Here is a 17,744-nt window from a genome sequence, read left to right on the forward strand (position 1 = left end):
TGTCAAACTCTGAAAAGCAGGAAAAAAGTCAACGTTCAGTGTGTCTTAAGATATAATCAAATGAGAGGCACCTGGGTGGCTCAGTCAGTTACACATCCCAACTCTTGATTTTTGCTTAGGTCACAACCTCAGAGACATGAGAACAAGCCCCGCTGGGCGTGGAGCCTGCTTAGGATTCCCACTTTCCGTCTGCCTCTTCTGCTCCCTACATGCACGCCTGCTCGCTCTCTCAAAAAATAAAAGTTCCACAAACCTACCTGAATTACCACTGCTGCAGATGCATTCTCAGTGCATTTAAAATGTTATCCAGGATTACCACTTCCCATAATATAATTATTTTAATAAGACATTAATACATATTAACAGTCATACATTTTACTATATATTCAGTGCTTAAATGGAGGGGAAAATAGAGTACCACAAGCCAAGTTTCACCAGAAAAATACTCTGGCCATTTTCAACTTAAAATGCCTTATCTGATTTGAAATGAAAACTTTGTAATAAGGGCTACAGGGCTTGGTTCTTTTAAAGACCATCACACTTAAATGTCCATACCATACGGTCACATCAAAAAGTCACAAAACAATAAATGTGAAAGGATTCTTTTTTAATATATACTACTGTATATATCTTAGTTTTCTTCCAAAGGAGAACTATTTATTAATTTATTCGAGGCCCTTACAACATCTAACAGGAAACTCTTACTTCAACCTTAACAAAGTAGGATACGCAACTATCCTAATGTCACTCAACAGCTCAGTGGTCACAGATGATCTTTCCATATTTAGGCACGTATGACATATGTGTGTGTGTGTGTGTGTGTGTGTGTATATGTTGTAGGTGTAATATGTATACCATGCATATGCATGGAATATATATTAATATATAAAAATATATGGGGCACCTGGGTGGCTCAGTGGGTTAAAGCCTCTGCCTTCAGCTCAGGTCATGATTCCAGGGTCCTGGGATGGAGCCCCACATCGGGCTCTCTGATCAACAGGGAGCCTGCTTCCCTTCCTCTTTCTCTGCCTGCCTCTCTGCCTACTTGTGATTTCCATCTGTCAAATAAATAAATAAAATCTTTTTAAAAATAAATAAATAAATAGATAAATAAATAGATTTTTTAATAAAATATATATAGATCTATAAAGCACAGACTAATATATATGCACAGAAAAGTCTCAAAGATAGAAATCCCAGATGAACAGTGATTACCTCTGAATGATATGAAATCTAACACTTAAATTTTCTATGTTGCTATTTAACTATTCTAACTTGTCTACAACAAATAAAGGCTAAAATGTCTGAACTGGTTTCAGCGGCAGAACGCTCTCCTCATGCGGTATGTCCTCCAAGTTCCACTAAGGAAGAATCCCCCAGTTCTCTGCCATGTTCCTGCAGTCGTCAATGTTTCCAGCTACTCTGGTCAACTTGTTCTAAACAAAGGATGTTAAGCGTGTGCTAATTTCCAATACATCAACTTCCAGGTACTGCAAATCAAATTCCTTAAAGATTTACCTTCATCATACATTTCCTCTATCAAATAGGCCTCTGCTCGGTCTTTCAGAGCATTCACATTGTCAGGCTCCACCTGCAGAACTTCAGAACATACTCGAATAGCTTCAACAGGCTTCTCATCCTACAAACAAATATGAGAAAAGGATTTATGGTTGTTATTCCATATATTAAGTTTTTAGACTTCTGGAAACCAATCACCTGTTACCTTAGAAAAGCAGTGGCAAATCCTTTCTTTTGAACGAATTGTATATTCAGAAACACTTGGCTCTGTTTTCATGACAGATTCATATTTGCTGGTTGCGTCCATGTACCTACGGATGAGCAAACCATGATGAGTAACCATGAAAGTGTATTTCTAGAGCTAAGGAAGGACCCCTACTCTTCACCATAGGTTACTTAATCAATTCACCTGAATGAGCAGGTGCCTTCAAGCACTGTTTTTACCTTATTAGTCTACAGTGGCAAAGAAGGTACCTCTGCCAGCAAAAGTTAGGAGGTAAAACACATGACCACAGAAAATGTGTGTGTACAAAGCAGAGTATACCTGTGAATACCAAACAACGTGAAGAATTTCTTCAGAAAAATAGTGATTTTGAAAATGAGTAAAACATTTCATTAAGTCTGACTTACACAGAGCATTTTCAGCAAAAGAGATCAGGTTTTATTTCTGGGTCACTACACACCTTCATGAAATAACAGAGCCCATTAACTACACAACATCTTATATAACGAATGTCAATATTCACAGCTAAGTATAATGTAGTTCCTTGCAGAAGGAAACGGCTTAAATCCCCAGCTTTCTAAAAACAATAAAAGCTATTTCAGCATTTTTTTAAAAACTACCTCACGTTATACACTAAGTTACTTTCCTTTCCTTAGTAATGGCAGACTAAAAGATATATTTTTATACTACTGTGGCACATAATTCCCATTATTCAATTAGAAAATAACTGCAATTCACTAAAAAAAAAATAACTAGCTTCTGAAAAAGTGAAGCAAAAGTACTTTCCCCAGTTCCTCCAACTAGGTACAATTAAAATACCCTAGACATTATATATTTATAAAAATATGAAAAGACTCCAAAAGAGGAGAGAAGCAGGTAGACCATTTGAGGATGGCACGTGTAGATTGAACTAATCCCAAATGCTAGTGTTCTTGTTAGTGCTGATATGCTTTCATTTTATGCATATAAATCTTAAAGTTCTATTGATGATAATACAAATACAATATAATGTTAATTCTACACTGGGCACTTGGGTGGCTCTTTTTGACCTGTCTAGGCCAGTATCTGTAATTCTGGGGCTGGAAGCTTAGAAGTGGGGATGAGAGAATTCTCAAGTTCACCATCAGTAGCTTGGTCAGACCTAAACACTTCAGTCTGTTCACACAAATCTGAATAAGAACATAGACATGGATGTACAGAGTTAACTTCCAATTTGCATACTCTGCTTAGAATTTGGGGGAAAATTTTTGAAAGATAATTGTTAAATTATTAGAAATGTGTTACAGTCATACTAGTATAACATTTTGTCATATAAAATCTATATTTACCTCTTACATCTATTAAAAATATTGTTGCACATAATTCAACATATATTTGACTTTGATTTTGTTTCACAATAATTAAAACAATAGTAAACTTGAAAAAAAACAGAAACAACAACAACAAAAAACCCAGGGGCACCTGGGTGGCTTAGAGGGTTAAGCCTCTGCCTCGTCTCAGTCGTCTCAGGTCATGATCTCAGGGTCCTGGGATCGAGCCCTGCATTGGGCTCTCTGCTTGGCAGGGAGCCTGCTTCCCCCTCTCTCTCTGTCTGCCTGCTTGTGATCTCTCTTTCTGTCAAATGAATAAATAAAATCTTAAAAACAAACAAACAAAAAAAAAAAAAAAAACACCAAGGAACCTTGGGACCTGAGGGAAACATAATATGGTAAACTTCCTGGATTTTTTTTTTTTCTTTTTGCTTCCTATACCCCAGACTTGGAGCTGAAGCAGCCAGCAACCCAGAAATGCTAATGGATGCAGACAATAAAATCAAAACCCAGCAAGAGCCTGCTCTCTCAAGTCAAAAGACCTGGGAAGGGAAGCCTAGCAAGATGGGAAACTTTGGCTCTAGAACGGCCAAACACCACCAAAAGAAAGTAAAGCCCCACCCCTTCTAAAGCCAGCAGGTCAAGTGGACAGCCTCAACGTCCTGCCGAGGCTGTGACGAGGTGTGCCCACACCTGTACCAAGGTGGAACAGGGAAGGCCAAGTAGGGAGCCAGGACTTTCCTCCATACTGGAAATAATTCCCGAAACTCTCACCTGCTCCAAGCAATAGAGAAGCCCCACACCTCAAGTATCAACAAAGGCCAACTGGGAAACGTCTGCCTCCCTGACAGTAACAACGCAATGCCCACCCTTGCTTCGCTGGAACAGCGTCAGAAAAATACAGCCAAAACAGAAGATTTAAATTTAAAAAAACAGTCTTACAAAATCAAAGTGTCCAGGTTTCAATTAAAAACAATTCAGCCTACCAAGAAACAAGATCCCAGACTGAATGAGAAAAGACCCCAAAAGGACAGAGATGTTAGAATTATCTGATAAAGATCTTAAAGCAGCCATGGAAATGGCAGCAGTGACAAACAAACATGCTTAAAGCAAATGAAAGCAACAGACGGCCCTGGCAAAGTAACGGAAGAGATACAAGAATAATCACATGGAATTTGTTTATTAGAACTGAAAAATAGAAAAACCCAAAAAACAAGTTCATTGAATGTGCTTCAACAGTAGAACAGAGGTGACAGAGAAAAGAATCCGTGAACTGGAATGATAAAAAGTGACCAAATCTGATCAGAAAGAACGTGAGCTAAGAAAAATGAGGAGTGCCTCAGAGAGCTGAGGCGCTATCACAGAAGAGCTAACATTTATGTCAATAGAATCTAAGATGGAAACGAGAAGCCTGAAAAAGTACTTCAAGAAATAATAGCTGAAACTTCCCAAATTTGACAAGACACAAACCTACATATTCTAGAAGCTAAGTAAACTCCAAATAAGATAAAAACAAAGATATCCACACCAAGATACATCACAATTAAATTTCTGGATACTCAAGAAAAAAAAAATCTTGAGGGGCACAAAATATATAAAAGAAACAAAAAAAAATATTGGCTCACTCGGTTAAGCGTCTGCCTTCAACTCAGGTCATGATGCCAGGACCCTGGGATCGAGCCCCACATGGGGATCCCTGCTCCGTGGGAAGCCTGCTTCCTCCTCTCTCTCCCATGCCCCCTGTTTGTGTTCCCTCTCTCGTTGTGCCTCTCTCTGTCAATAAATAAAATCTTAAAAAATAAAAAAAATATTGAAAGCAATCAGAGGAAAATGCCTTATTTTTAGGGAGAAGACCATTAGAATGACAGTGGATTCCTCTTCAGAAACCATGGAGGCCACAAAAAAGTGGTACAATATTTTTCAGGTGCTGTAACAAAAGGACTGTTAACCCAGAATCCTATACCACAAGAAAATCTCTATATACTCTGTAGACATCTCTATCACTCTAGGTACCACATTATTTTTTAATAGTCAATTTATATGTCTGTCTCCCACCCTAATCTAGAAGCTTAAGACCAAAAACCATGTCATATTCATTTCTACACCCCCTGTACATTGTCAGTACCTGACACAGGACATGTTCAATAAATATTTGGTGAAATATAAGTAAAACTGCTGGTAAGAATACTATGCAGTTACTATTATTTAAATTCTGCTATATTAAAAAAATGTAGAGTTGTAGTAGTTTTGCCAAGGCCCAGTGCTTTCTAGGATATTCTATCCTCAAGGACTAACAAGTAAAAGAGCAAGCAGTTCAACTGTTCTTCTGTGCCCAGAAAAGACATACAAGGGAGGCCGCAGAGTGAAAAACAGCGTATTCTTACCTGCCATCTCTGATGAGCTCTTCGGCTGACTCGATCAGCTTATTCAGTTTCTTCACTTGCTTATAGTGTGCAAAACACCTTTTATGATCCTGGTCAAGTTTTAGACATTCACGAACTTCACTGCTCATGTATTTAAAAAGAAGAAAGTACTCCAAGTCAAAATAAGCAATGAGTAGTTTTCCATACCAAATACAGAAATCACAATATTTTTTTGGTAATAATTAAACAAAACACACAGACTGAACAATTCACCCTACACTTTTACATATGGCATTCTCGCACATGCATGTATTAATTCAAATTAAAATGACTTAAGTAGGTTATACATGAAACACCCCACTTTGCTTCTGCAAATATAGTATCTCTACTTTCATACGCACAGCTCATGAAAATAAACTATGTGGAAATAGAGTAACTTAGGGATAACACAAAATATATAAATGAAGAACATAAAAACAGCCTTAACCACAGTTTTAACTTAAAATTAAAAAGAAAATGGGATGATTATCTTACTGCCAACAAGAAAAAGATGAGATGTGCGTGTCACTGGAACTGACCTGAGAGACAGTTCATGGTCTCCTAGTTGATAGTACAATGTGCTAATTTTATAAAAAGCCTCAGTATTATCATTCTTCAATTTTGATGCAGCTTTTAAGTCACTTATCGCTTTCCTAGGTTCCCCTTCTTTAATGAAACATTCAGCTCGAAGTTCCCGTAGTTCTGCATCCCAAACACAAACCTTGAGAAACAAGAGAATTAGACTTTACAGAACAGCAAACTACACACACTCCCTCCCACACATTTTGCCTGCATATTTATTGACGTGAAACCACCTTCGCGTAATGTGATTTCTGTATTATAAATAGTACTAAAAAGTCTGATACAATTTAGATGTGACAAAATAATTTCTCCAAGGACATCTTAAATGGGGGAAGGAATATCCTGCATATACTAATGAGGCCCCTTTCCTACTTCCTTCAATTATATAATTTTAAAACTCTGAAAGTAAGAATACATGGCATTACTATTAAAAGGTTGTTCCCAGTGAAGCATATCTGATTTTGAAAAGAATATTCTATAATCTAGTCTCAAAAAATAAAATCTAGGTTCTACATCTGTAAAATATTTCTGTTCTACTAATAACTAAATAGAATTCTCTTTTATAAATTGTTATCTCTTTGAAATTAAACCCTCGTATCACAAAAAGAAAGAAAAGAGGGGAAACAATGTGGGAAGGTTGAGGCTTCACCATTTCTACTTCATGAAGAAGTCGACGATATTCATCAACGGACTAGTATTCTTCAAAACTTAAGCCCAAAAGTCCAACAAAAAAGCCTGGTGAAGTATCTTTTATATACTTCTGAGTTGTTCTTTCTAAAGTCATATCAAATTTTCACATGTATTAAGATATCAAAATCAATACCGTACATTAAGAAAATATCTTGAGTAATAAACTAGGTCAAAATGGATAGTCTAACTATTGGAAGGTAAAAAATTTTAACTTTGTATCTTCTTAATAAAGCATTAAAATGCTATAATAAAACACAAATTCTGCTGGACCACACCACGTGATCTCCTCTACAAAATCATCAAAGAAGCACCGAATCCACATACATCCCAAGGTGCTACGAAAATGATAAATACACATGAATTATGCTTGCTTCTACTGGAGGGTTTTAGTCGACTTCCTCCTTGAAACCCTCTGCCATTCAGCCCGTCAGCGGCGAGAAGACTACAGACTCGGGTTTCCCATCTAGAACTCCGGATCTTGTCAACCCTTCATCTGCTGCTTCCCTAGAAGCTTCCCATTCTAACCACTCCTCTTGGCCACAAACGTGATTCTTCCTTTTCCTTCAACCAATTCTTTCATCTTTAATCCCATTATCGAACCTCTCAAGCTCTCTCCCCCCAACACAGAATGTAAAATGAGACAGAAATACCAAAGCAAGTGATATATAACGATACGTAACGCCCCCTCGGCGGCACCTCCAGCACATTTACTGAAAACCTCAGCCCACATTCTGCTCTGTACCAACACCAGCTTTTCACTTCAGAGCTAAAAGCCCGAAGACCCACCTGATTCTATCCCTATCTTGGTTTCTTGTAATGCATAACGTGTCCAAGTCTATAAATGTGCCTTACCGTGCAAAGCAGTCGGCGCCAGGCCTGGCAGCCGCACCGCCCGGGAAACTCACCTCTAAAATCTTATCAAGGAAGGTTATAGCCGCGCCGTAGTCCGCGCTCTCGAAGGCGTCCAGCGCTTGGGAACGCAAACGCTGCATCTCGTCAGACTTCCCAAGCTGCAGCTGGGCTTCCTTTTCTTCGCTCTCACTTGGGCTAGATTTGAGCTATCAGAACGAGAAATTAATGAGAAATGTTTAATCTCTTAAACCTAATTCCCGCAGTACACACCCGATCTGACCATTTTACACCAAGTTCACCGGAGGCGAAGGGAAGAGACACCGGCCACGCTGGCCCATCGGAGCACGTGCCCCGGGGCTGACAAGCGGGAGGGAAAGTCACCCCCACTCGGGACAGGACACAGACGCAAGCTGGACGGTGGGGGTCACAGGCCTGGGTCCCCGAACCTTACCAGGAAGCAAACACATTGGGGAATATGACAGGACAGAGAGGAAGGAAGGACAGCGAGCACTCGCCTCCCTCTCCGTACGGCTCTGCGCGCTCATGGGCGTCCTGTGTATCCTGCCTTCCAGCTCTACTTCCTAAATGAGTATTTTTTTTTTTTTTAAAGATTCTATTCATCCATTTGACAGAAAGAGACCACAAGCAAGCAGAGAGGCAGGCAGAGAGAGAGAGGAGGAAGCAGGCTCCCCGCTGAGCAGAGAGCCCGACGTGGGGCTCAATCCCAGAACCCTGGGACCAGGACCTGAGCGAAGGCAGAGGCTTAACCCACTGAGCCAACCAGGTGCCCCCTAATTGTGTATTTTTAAGTATAAAATAATTTTACCAAAATAATGAAAACCAGGGAAACTGAGGAGAGGGCATGTTTTTTTAAGAGGTTATAGGATGAAGATTTGATACCAGAGAGGCTATGGTGTAATGAGAAAAAAATTATGGGGAAAAATGAGAGAATAACACCTTTTATTAAAAGACTCAAGAGTTTTAAGAGGTCTACACATTTTCTCTTTTTAAATAACCTTATCGGGGTGCCTGGGTGGCCCAGTGGATTAAAACCTCTGCCTTCAGCTCAGGTCATGATCTCAGGGTCCTGGGATCGAGCCCCACACTGGGCTCTCTGCTCAGCGGGGAGCCTGCTTCCACTTCTCTCTGCCTGCCTCACTGCTTACTTGTGATCTGTGTCAAATAAATAAATAACCTTATCAAGGTATAATCCATACAACAGAATTCATCTGTTTTGAGTGCACAGTTCTGACTTTTAACATATTTAGCAAGTATGTACCCACTACCCCAGTTTTAGACCATTTCTGTCAATATTTTAAGACCCCTTGTGTCTGCTTATAGTTCATTCCTACTCCCAGCCTGGCCTCAGAAAAAGCAACTCAACAATTTCTTCCTCGAAATGGAAAATCTTAAGCTTAATGGCTTAGAAAAACTGAGTGCCTACATTAAAAAGCTCTGACTTGGGCAAGTGGGGGGAACATTTTCCCTGATTTTTCCTAGTTTATATGTAATAATTCCTGAAATCGAACATTCTTACTAAGATGGGAATTGTAGTTGATAGGATCCAATCTGGGGTGAGGTGCACCCAATGGTAGATTATTTCTAGAAATGTCTCTCTTTCAACTGACCAATCATACTGCTCCCTCTTTTAGGTAAAAACACCCACCACCAGCTACCTGGTAAAGAACACTCCAGATGTGAAACCTCAAGAATACTATTTCTGAGTAGAGGTTCTATATGTCTCCATTTTGCTTTTTGGATACCTTAGGTATTGTTTTGTCTGTTTAACCATTGGCTTTTGACGGAACAGACAGAACTCCCAAGTATTCAGAGGTAACTAGAAATTAACCACCTCAGCTTGCTCAGAGGAGGACTGTCCCTGCAGGACCGAACTACCCAGTTGAAGGGAGTCGCTGTAAGGCCATGACATGCTAATCTACGTCTGTTTTATCATTCTCAGGACGGTCCTGAACACTTCCGGCAGATCACACTGGAAGAAAGATGTGTATCACTTTGCTCTGGGTAAAAGTAATTTATTAACTTGTTTCCTATACGTACACTGCTGCCCCTTTTGGCATAGGATATCTGGAATAGGATATCCTTTTCTGTATTTTTGAATTTTTGAGTACTTTGATTTTTGGAATACTGCTATCCAATTCCAACTTCTGAACAGGATATCCTAGGGGACGGTAGTGTACATATAGGAAACAAGTTAATAAGTGACTTTTACCCAGAGCAAAGTGACTGATACACATACATCCTTCTTCCAGCGTGCTCTGCCAGAAGTGCTCGGGAAAAACGTGAGGATGATAAAACAGCCGTAGATTAGCATGCCATGGCCTTACACAGAGACTGCCTCTCCTGGATGGAATTTACATTCTTTTTTTTTTTTTTTTTCCCTCAAACTTCATAGAGTCTAATGTCTACCACATGATTTTCCTTGTTGGAAGGTGAGAGCAGCAGAAGCCCTAGAGCTTGAGGCTGAGCATGGAGGGCTCAGCCGCGCTCAGTGCCCAGTGGGAACGGGCAGGAGGGAGTCCAGTGAGCGGGGGTCCTCCAGGCCTCTCAGAGGAGGGGGGGAGCCTCCTCTTGCAAGGAGGCAGGAAAGGAGTTTGAGAAACAAACTAAGGACTTCTAACCCTGGGGGGTTTCAAAGTAAGCTGAATGGGATGAACATGCTCACTCTTCCCGCTGGCTGGGGACTCCTCCCGGGGTATGTGCGGGTGGAGCCTGGTGGTCTCTGTTAGCATTTCCCTCCCTCTTCACGCTCCTCCATAACCCTTCTTCTGTGTTTCATATTTCTAACCCTCTCAGACAAACCTCTCCCAATGACGATATTTCTTTTTTTTTTTAACATTGAAAAAAACCTTTTTATTTTGGAATAATTTTACAGAAGAGTTATGAAGATAGTAAGGAAAATTCCTGTATATCCTTCATCCAGATTCCTCTATGGCCATACCACCCTGAACGCGCCCGATCTCGTCTGATCTCGGAAGCTAAGCAGGGTCGGGCCTGGTTAGTACTTGGATGGGAGACCAATGACGATATTTCTTATCACTTACTCCATCACCCATAGTAGCTATGGGGTGGGGGTGGTTAAAAGGGGCGCGCTGCTCTGTCATCTAAATACACCGCTATTTCTGGGACTTTGAATGAGAACAAGGGTTGATAATTGTGGCAGACAGACTTCTAAGATGACCCCAAAAGACCCCCACCTCCTGGAACTCATACCTTTGTGGGACCCCCTCCCCTAGGATGGAGTAGGAACTCCTTTTAACACGCAGAATATGACAGAGGTGACAGGATGTCACTTCCTCGGTTAGGTACAAAGCCGGTGACTCCCTCTGGCTAGCACTCACTCTCGAACGAAGCAAGCCGCCATGCTGTGCGATGCTTCGCGGGGAGGCCCACGAAGGAAAGAACCAACGGAAGCCTCCAGCCAACTCGGGGAAAAAAAACAGAGGCCTCAAGTCTATCAGCCCAAGAGGAATTAAATCCTGCCAACTATGAGAGGGGTCTGGAAGCAGTTCTTTCACCGGCCAAACCTTCAGATAATACAGCAAGGTCACCTGATGCCTGACGGTGGCCTGTGAGAGACCCTGAAGCAGAGGACGCGGCTAAACCTGCCCCGGTTCCTGACCCCATGAGCTGTGTGTTGCTTTAAGCTGTTAACTTTGAGTAATTTGTTAAGCAGCAATAGATAATAGAGTAGTTTTACCATTTTTTCAATGGCCAGATTATGAATATTGCCCAAGAGATTTTATATTATTAATGTTTTAAAATAAAGTCTAAATGGGGAAAAAAAAAAAACCCCACCTATTCCCAAACCGTTACTTTATCACTTATTATCCATATATTATTTACATTTTCTTCACCAAAACAAAGGGGGAGGGGCGCCTGAGTGGCTCCGTTTTTAGGCATCTGCCCTCAGTTCCGGTCGTGATCCAGGGACCTGGGATCAAGCCCCACATCAGGCTCCTGGCTCAGCGGGAGGCCTGCTTCTCCCTCTCCCACTCCCCACTTGTATTCCCTCTCTGGCTGTCTCTTCTCTGTCAAATAAAATTTAAAAAAAAAAGTAAAAAAAATAAATAAATAAAATAAAACAAAGGGGGATAATAATGATGTAGGAAACAAAGGCAAAAGGAAAAAATTCAATTTCCTTCCCACTTATAGCCCACTGGCCAGTCCCTGAAACAGGCAGAGTGACTTTCCTCTAGGAACTCAAGGAAAATACTTTGCTAAGGGCAAAAGGCAATCTTAGCCCAATGCCCAGGATGCTGTGAGTCTACTTTAACATATAAAAATCCCTTTGGAAACCTCTTTTATCCCTACCCAAACCCCGCTCCCTGCCAAGATACATATTAGCAAGCATATGGCTCACCATACATATCTGAAGGGTCTCATGACTAAGATGTGATTAGACAGTTATAAATGACTTCTTCCTCACAACGGCAAGCCCCTCACAACGGCAAGCCCCTCAAGGTCCGGGAAACCGTCCCTAACCCTTTCCCGACCTCACAGTGTATGGTCAGTCACCCATCACAACCCAACACAGCTCTTTCTGCCCAAGGGCCATGCTTTAATAATAACCACCTTTTTTGGACCGAAGATGTCTCAAGAATTCTCTCTTGGCCACTGCCTCCGTCCGAGCCCTAACATTTCCTACATCTATAATGCTTACACCCTGAGGAACAGTCACTGAGAAATTAAAAAGATACTTTATGCAACACACAGCAAGTACTCAAAAAAAATGCTAATAAAAATTCCAAGCTCCTTTTCTGAACTTTCTGTAGTATATAAATTGACAATGAGGACAGAATGCAATACTTTAAATGCTTATTCATTTCCCATTGCATTAATATCAGCCAACTTAAACTGGGTGTCCTCTATGAAAGTTAGCATAATTAAAGTCCCAGAATAGCACCTGAGTGGCTCAGTCGGTTGAGCATCTGACTCTAATGGTTTTGGCTCAGGTGTGATCTCAGGGTCGTGAGACTGAGCCCCGCCTGCAGAGTCTGCTTGTCCCTCTCCCTCTGTTCCTCCACCCCCCTTCTCCACCCCGTGCACTCCCTCTCTCTCTCAAATAAATAGATAAAATCTTTTTAAAAAGTCCCAGAATAGGGGGTGCCTGGGTGGCTCAGTGGGTTAAAGCCTCTGCCTTCGGCTCAGGTCATGATCTCAGGGTCCTGGGATCCAGCCCCACATCGGGCTCTCTGCTCAGTGGGGAGCCTGCTTCTTCCTCTCTCTCTGCCTGCCTCTCTGCCTACTTGAGATCTCTCTCTGTCAAATAAATAAAATTCTTTAAAAAAAAAAAAAAAAGTCCCAGAATAATAAAACCTTAATTTGACTCAAGGTCAAAATAAAATTAGATTCTGGCAGAAAATATAGTCACCAAACTGCTTGTTGCTCAAGAAATTAATCTTTCCAACCCTATTAAATTTAATTATGGTATTAAGAGGTAAGTAGCACAAATTTACATTTTTCATTTGATACTAATTGATAACATAGAAAAATATGTAATATTTGAGGTATGTTGCAACATTCCCCAATGACTTCTAAAATTCACCTTCACAAATTGTTTCTGCAGTCTTTGTTAAGGGAACTATACAAAAATAATACCAACTAATTTTTGAAAAGCAATTGTATCCAAGTCAAGGGGGGAGTGATTTGAGTTAAAGTGTTCTAAGGTACTTGTAATTTTCTAGAGGAAGCTAAAAATAGTGATTACCTGTAAACCTTATTAAAAGCAAGCATGTTAAAATTCCTGAGTAACGACTAAAAGAAAAAGACACAGTGGCATGACAGTACAGAAAGAACAGAATAAGGAAGAAAAATCCAAGTCAGTTGTAGGAGGGAAGGAAGAGAAGGGCAGGCGGACAGAAAACAAACAGCTGGAGAAACAGAACCTAATAGAAATAGAGACAAGAGACATCAAGTTGCATTTCCTATACCAACCAAACCAGCAAAAACGACAATGTTCATACCAAGTGTTGCTGAAGATATGGGGCACACGGAACCCCCCTCCGTCGCTGGTGGGAATGTACATTTGGATAACCACTTTACAGGAAAGTGTCTAACTGTCTGGCCAGGTTAAAAATGCCCATAACTTTCAAAGCTGCAATTATGTTCTTTGGTATAAACCCAACAGCAGCGATCAGAGGGTGATCCAGGGACACCTGGGAGTCCCTACTACCCTTTCAGAGGTCAGTGGGGACACAGTATATACAGATAAAAGATAACACATTCGAAGTACAGCATAAACCAATGGATTTCATTATGACAGAGTCCTAAAAGTTCACTCATGAGATTGCAGAGTCCACACTGTAACTAACCAGTGACAACTCCTGGAGGTTGCTATGACATCAAAGAATCTGCAAAACTATATAAAATGACTATTAAAACATTCTTCGTTTTCCAACCACTTAAATGTGTGAGCCACCTTTTCTTCAGTAACACTTCAACAAAAATATAAATAAGATCTGGGAACCTGATTGTCTTCAATAAGCCAGATATTAAAGAGATTTGCAAAAATGTAAATAAGTGGTCTTATTATTAAATATTTGTTGTTTTTGAAAATATAGTTAGGTTGCATGCAAAAAAATCTGTATTAACATATAATGGGTTTGTTACTTTTAGATTAGTAAATATTTTTTTAATTTCTAAAATTAACTCCTAATACTGTGAATACTGATACAAACCAAAGCTCTTCGGAGTCCTCAGTATTTACCAGTATAATGGGATCCTAAGAACAATCCTCCGAATTGCTGCCCCAAAGGGATTCAGCATCAGGAGGTAAATGAGCCAGAGTGTCACTGAACCTAGCAGTATAGAAACTCAAAGATTTGTTACATTCATAAATAAAACCTACCAGAAATGAAACATGAAAATGTGAGGCTATAGCTAAATTTTCACAATTGTATAACACACAAAAAAGATATCCTCGAGATTCCGAAACTCTTTCGTTCCCTCAGTTTTCATCAAGCCAACACCCTTCTCAAGTCTCATCCCGCGAAGCTTCCCCAACTGTTCCATACTAAAGTCGCCTTCGCTTCTCTCTAAATGTTTAAATCACTTAAGAAACTCTTTTAACAAGGAAGTAATCAAAGAAATCATCTTGCCCAACCAACTCCCACTTTGTAAATGAAAATACTGAGTCTCACAAATGGTAACTCGCCAAACATCACACAGCTGATCAGGAGAAAAGTGGGGTGGGTTTCCCAAATTCTAGTCATGTGTCATTCTTGATCTGATCTTGTTATCTAGACAAGCTTATATGTCACTTCTTATAAATATCTCTGTACTACTAGCTTTTCTCACACGTAGGGCTTATTTCTTCCAACTAAAGGGTAAACTGCTGAGGAACAGGATATATGTCTTAATGCCTACATCGCATGCCCATTTTTCTTTTTCAGTTAATACTGTTACCTATGAGGTAGGTTGTACGGTCTCTAATTTTAGATAAAGAAATTGAATGATTTTTAGATAAAGAAATTGAATGAACTTGCCAGAAGTCTTGCTTTGGATGATGGTAATGATGAAAACCAATCATGACAGGAGAAAATATTTACTAAGAGCTTTCTATATTTCAGGCACTATTTAAGCCAAACCAAAGAAACGTAACGGACATTTTGGATTATCTCCCTTTTACAAACAGGAGGACTGTCTAGCTCAAAGTCACTTCCAGAGCCTGCATTCCTAACTGTTCCCTCTTACGTGTACAATGATGCCGAAGGTGCAAGCTGTCTACCTGACATGTCCAACAGGACATCATAAGAGCATCTCAACAACAAGGCCAACACAGAAGACCACGAATAGCCAAAGCAATCTTGAAAAAGAAAAGCAAAGCTGGAAACATCACAATTCCAGACTTCAAATTATATTACAAAGCTGTAGTAATCAAGCCAGTATGGTAATGGCATAAACACAGACACACAGATCAAGGGAACAGGACATAAAAATCCAGAAATACACCGACAATCATATGGTCAATTAATCTTCAACAAAGCATAAAAGAAGTCCAATGGAGGGGGGGTGTGCCTGGGCGGCTCAGTGGGTTAAAGCCTCTGCCTTCGGCTCGGATCATGATCTCAGGGTCCTGGGATCGAGCCCCGCATCACATCAGGCTCTGTGATCGGCAGGGAGCCTGCTTCCCTTCCCCTCTCTCTGCCTGCCTCTCTGCCTACTTGTGATCTCTGTCTGTCAAATAAATAAAGAAAATCTTAAAAAAAAAGAAGAAGAAGAAGAAGTCCAATGGGGAAAAGACAGTCACTTCAACAAATGGTGTTGGGAAAACTGGGTTTCAACTCGAGGTCATTTTCGTAAGCAACAAGCATGTTCACCTTCTGCGAGGATGCCCTCCCAGCCACTCTGCTAACACAGACTCATTCACCCTCTTAATATTCAGATTTCTAGTACATCCCCTCCTTTAAGAAAGCTCTTCTTGACCAGACGCCCAAATCCTGGTTAAGTGAGGTGACCATTCCGCCTGTGCCTGCAGGGCTCAATCACAACACTTCAGTCATACGTTATCACATTTGCCGATTATTTCTTACCCTAGTATAATCTTCCCAAAGGCAGAGACTAGTTTTCTTCATCAGCAACCCTCTAACATCTACCAATCTGCCTTGCAAATAAGATGCACCAATGGTCACTGAACTACAAGTGACCACATGTGCTGGTGACAGCAGTGACAGCTCAAAGACAAACCAAACCACGTAAGATACTATGTAGGATCAGGATAGCCGGTGGGGACCTGAGGTGATGCTTATTTACAGGAGACCCTCCAGCAGCAGAGTAACCTGTACACGTAACAAAGAACAAGATTTGCACTGCAGCCCAAAAAGAGATTAAGCATATTCAAACTTCCGTTCCATTACGTAAAACGCAGCTAAGTATCCCCACCTGGTTGTACACATAGCACTTTATTAGTAAGATTAAATCTTTCTGTATCTAATAGGCTGGTAAATTCTCTTAAATACCACAAAAAACCCATGTAACTAAAAACACATAAAGCAAAAAGTTATTATATATCATCTATATTCACAAATCTCTAAAAAAGTATAAGAATTCTTTGATTGGTAAAGATAAAATACAAACACAAAATTTGTCTTTTTTAAACCAGACCCAGAAATCATCTATTTTATGATATCAGACTTTACTTTTGTAATATTGCATCTATTTGAGAAAGAGACAGAGTTAGCAAGAACCAGAGTGTAAACAGGGAAGAGAGGGAGAAGCAGGCTTCCTGCTGAGCAGGGAGCCTAATGTGGGGTTCGATCCCAGGACCCTGGGATTGTGACCTGAGCTAAAGGCAGCCACTTAACCAACGGAGCCACCTGGGTTTGGGATTCCTCTCTCGCTCTCTCTCACTCTGCCTCTGCCCTCCTCTCTCAAAATTAAATAAAATTTAACTTAATTAAAAAAAAAACACAGGAGAAAATCTTTGGAAGCTAGGGACTGGTGAATAGTTCTCAGACATGACACCAAAAACACTATACATAGGAGAAAACAGAAAACCAATAAACTGGACATCATCAAAATTAAAATTAAAAATTTTCACTCTCTGACATACCCTGTGAAGAGGAAAAGACAAGCCATGGTCTGGGCGAGCACATCTGCAGACCACACATGTGATAAAGTATTTAAAATACATAAAGAACTCCCAAAACACAAGCGTGAAAAAGTAAACAATCCAATTAGAACATGGGCAAAAGACGAACCAGCTTTACACCAAAAAGGATGCCAAATAAGCCCAAGAAAAGATCATTAAACATTAGGGAAATATAAACTAAAAAAAACAGTCATAAACTAAAAAAAAACAATGAGCGGTCACTATAAAGTTCTCTGAATGACTAAAATAAAAAATAGTGACAAAACCACATACTGGCAAGGACACAGAGGAACATAAAATGGCACAGTCACTCTAAGAAGCCATTTGGAAGTTCCTTCTAGAACTAAACAGGCAATTATGATACAACCCAGACACTGCACTTTGAGGCATTTATCCCAGGAAAATGAAAACTTCTGTTCACACTAAATGTACAAGAATTTTTGTAGCAAAAAAAAAAAAAAAAAAAAAAAAGAATGTTCGTAGCAGTTTTATTGGTATTACTTACAAAGTGGAAACAACCGAAAGGTCCATCGAATGATGAACAGACAAGTCAAACA

At 40.2% G+C, this 17,744-nt stretch overlaps 1 protein-coding gene across 1 annotated transcript in view; it reads right to left on the reverse strand.

Moving 5' to 3' along the window:
* DNAJC3 (DnaJ heat shock protein family (Hsp40) member C3) overlaps window positions 1-17,744 on the reverse strand; it is a 63,139-nt gene that overhangs the window by 15,810 nt on the left and 29,585 nt on the right. The window contains exons 5-9 of the mRNA XM_004746132.3: window positions 7,631-7,783; window positions 5,993-6,174; window positions 5,436-5,555; window positions 1,724-1,829; window positions 1,519-1,639 (exon numbers count right to left, since the gene is read on the reverse strand). Of these exons, the coding sequence (XP_004746189.1) occupies window positions 1,519-1,639; window positions 1,724-1,829; window positions 5,436-5,555; window positions 5,993-6,174; window positions 7,631-7,783 (682 nt within the window). The remainder of the gene's footprint in view (window positions 1-1,518; window positions 1,640-1,723; window positions 1,830-5,435; window positions 5,556-5,992; window positions 6,175-7,630; window positions 7,784-17,744) is intronic.

The sequence above is a fragment of the Mustela putorius genome, unplaced genomic scaffold (assembly GCF_011764305.1).
Source record: "Mustela putorius furo isolate JIRA1106 unplaced genomic scaffold, ASM1176430v1.1 tig00003974_pilon_pilon_pilon, whole genome shotgun sequence".
Lineage (NCBI taxonomy): Eukaryota > Metazoa > Chordata > Mammalia > Carnivora > Mustelidae > Mustela > Mustela putorius.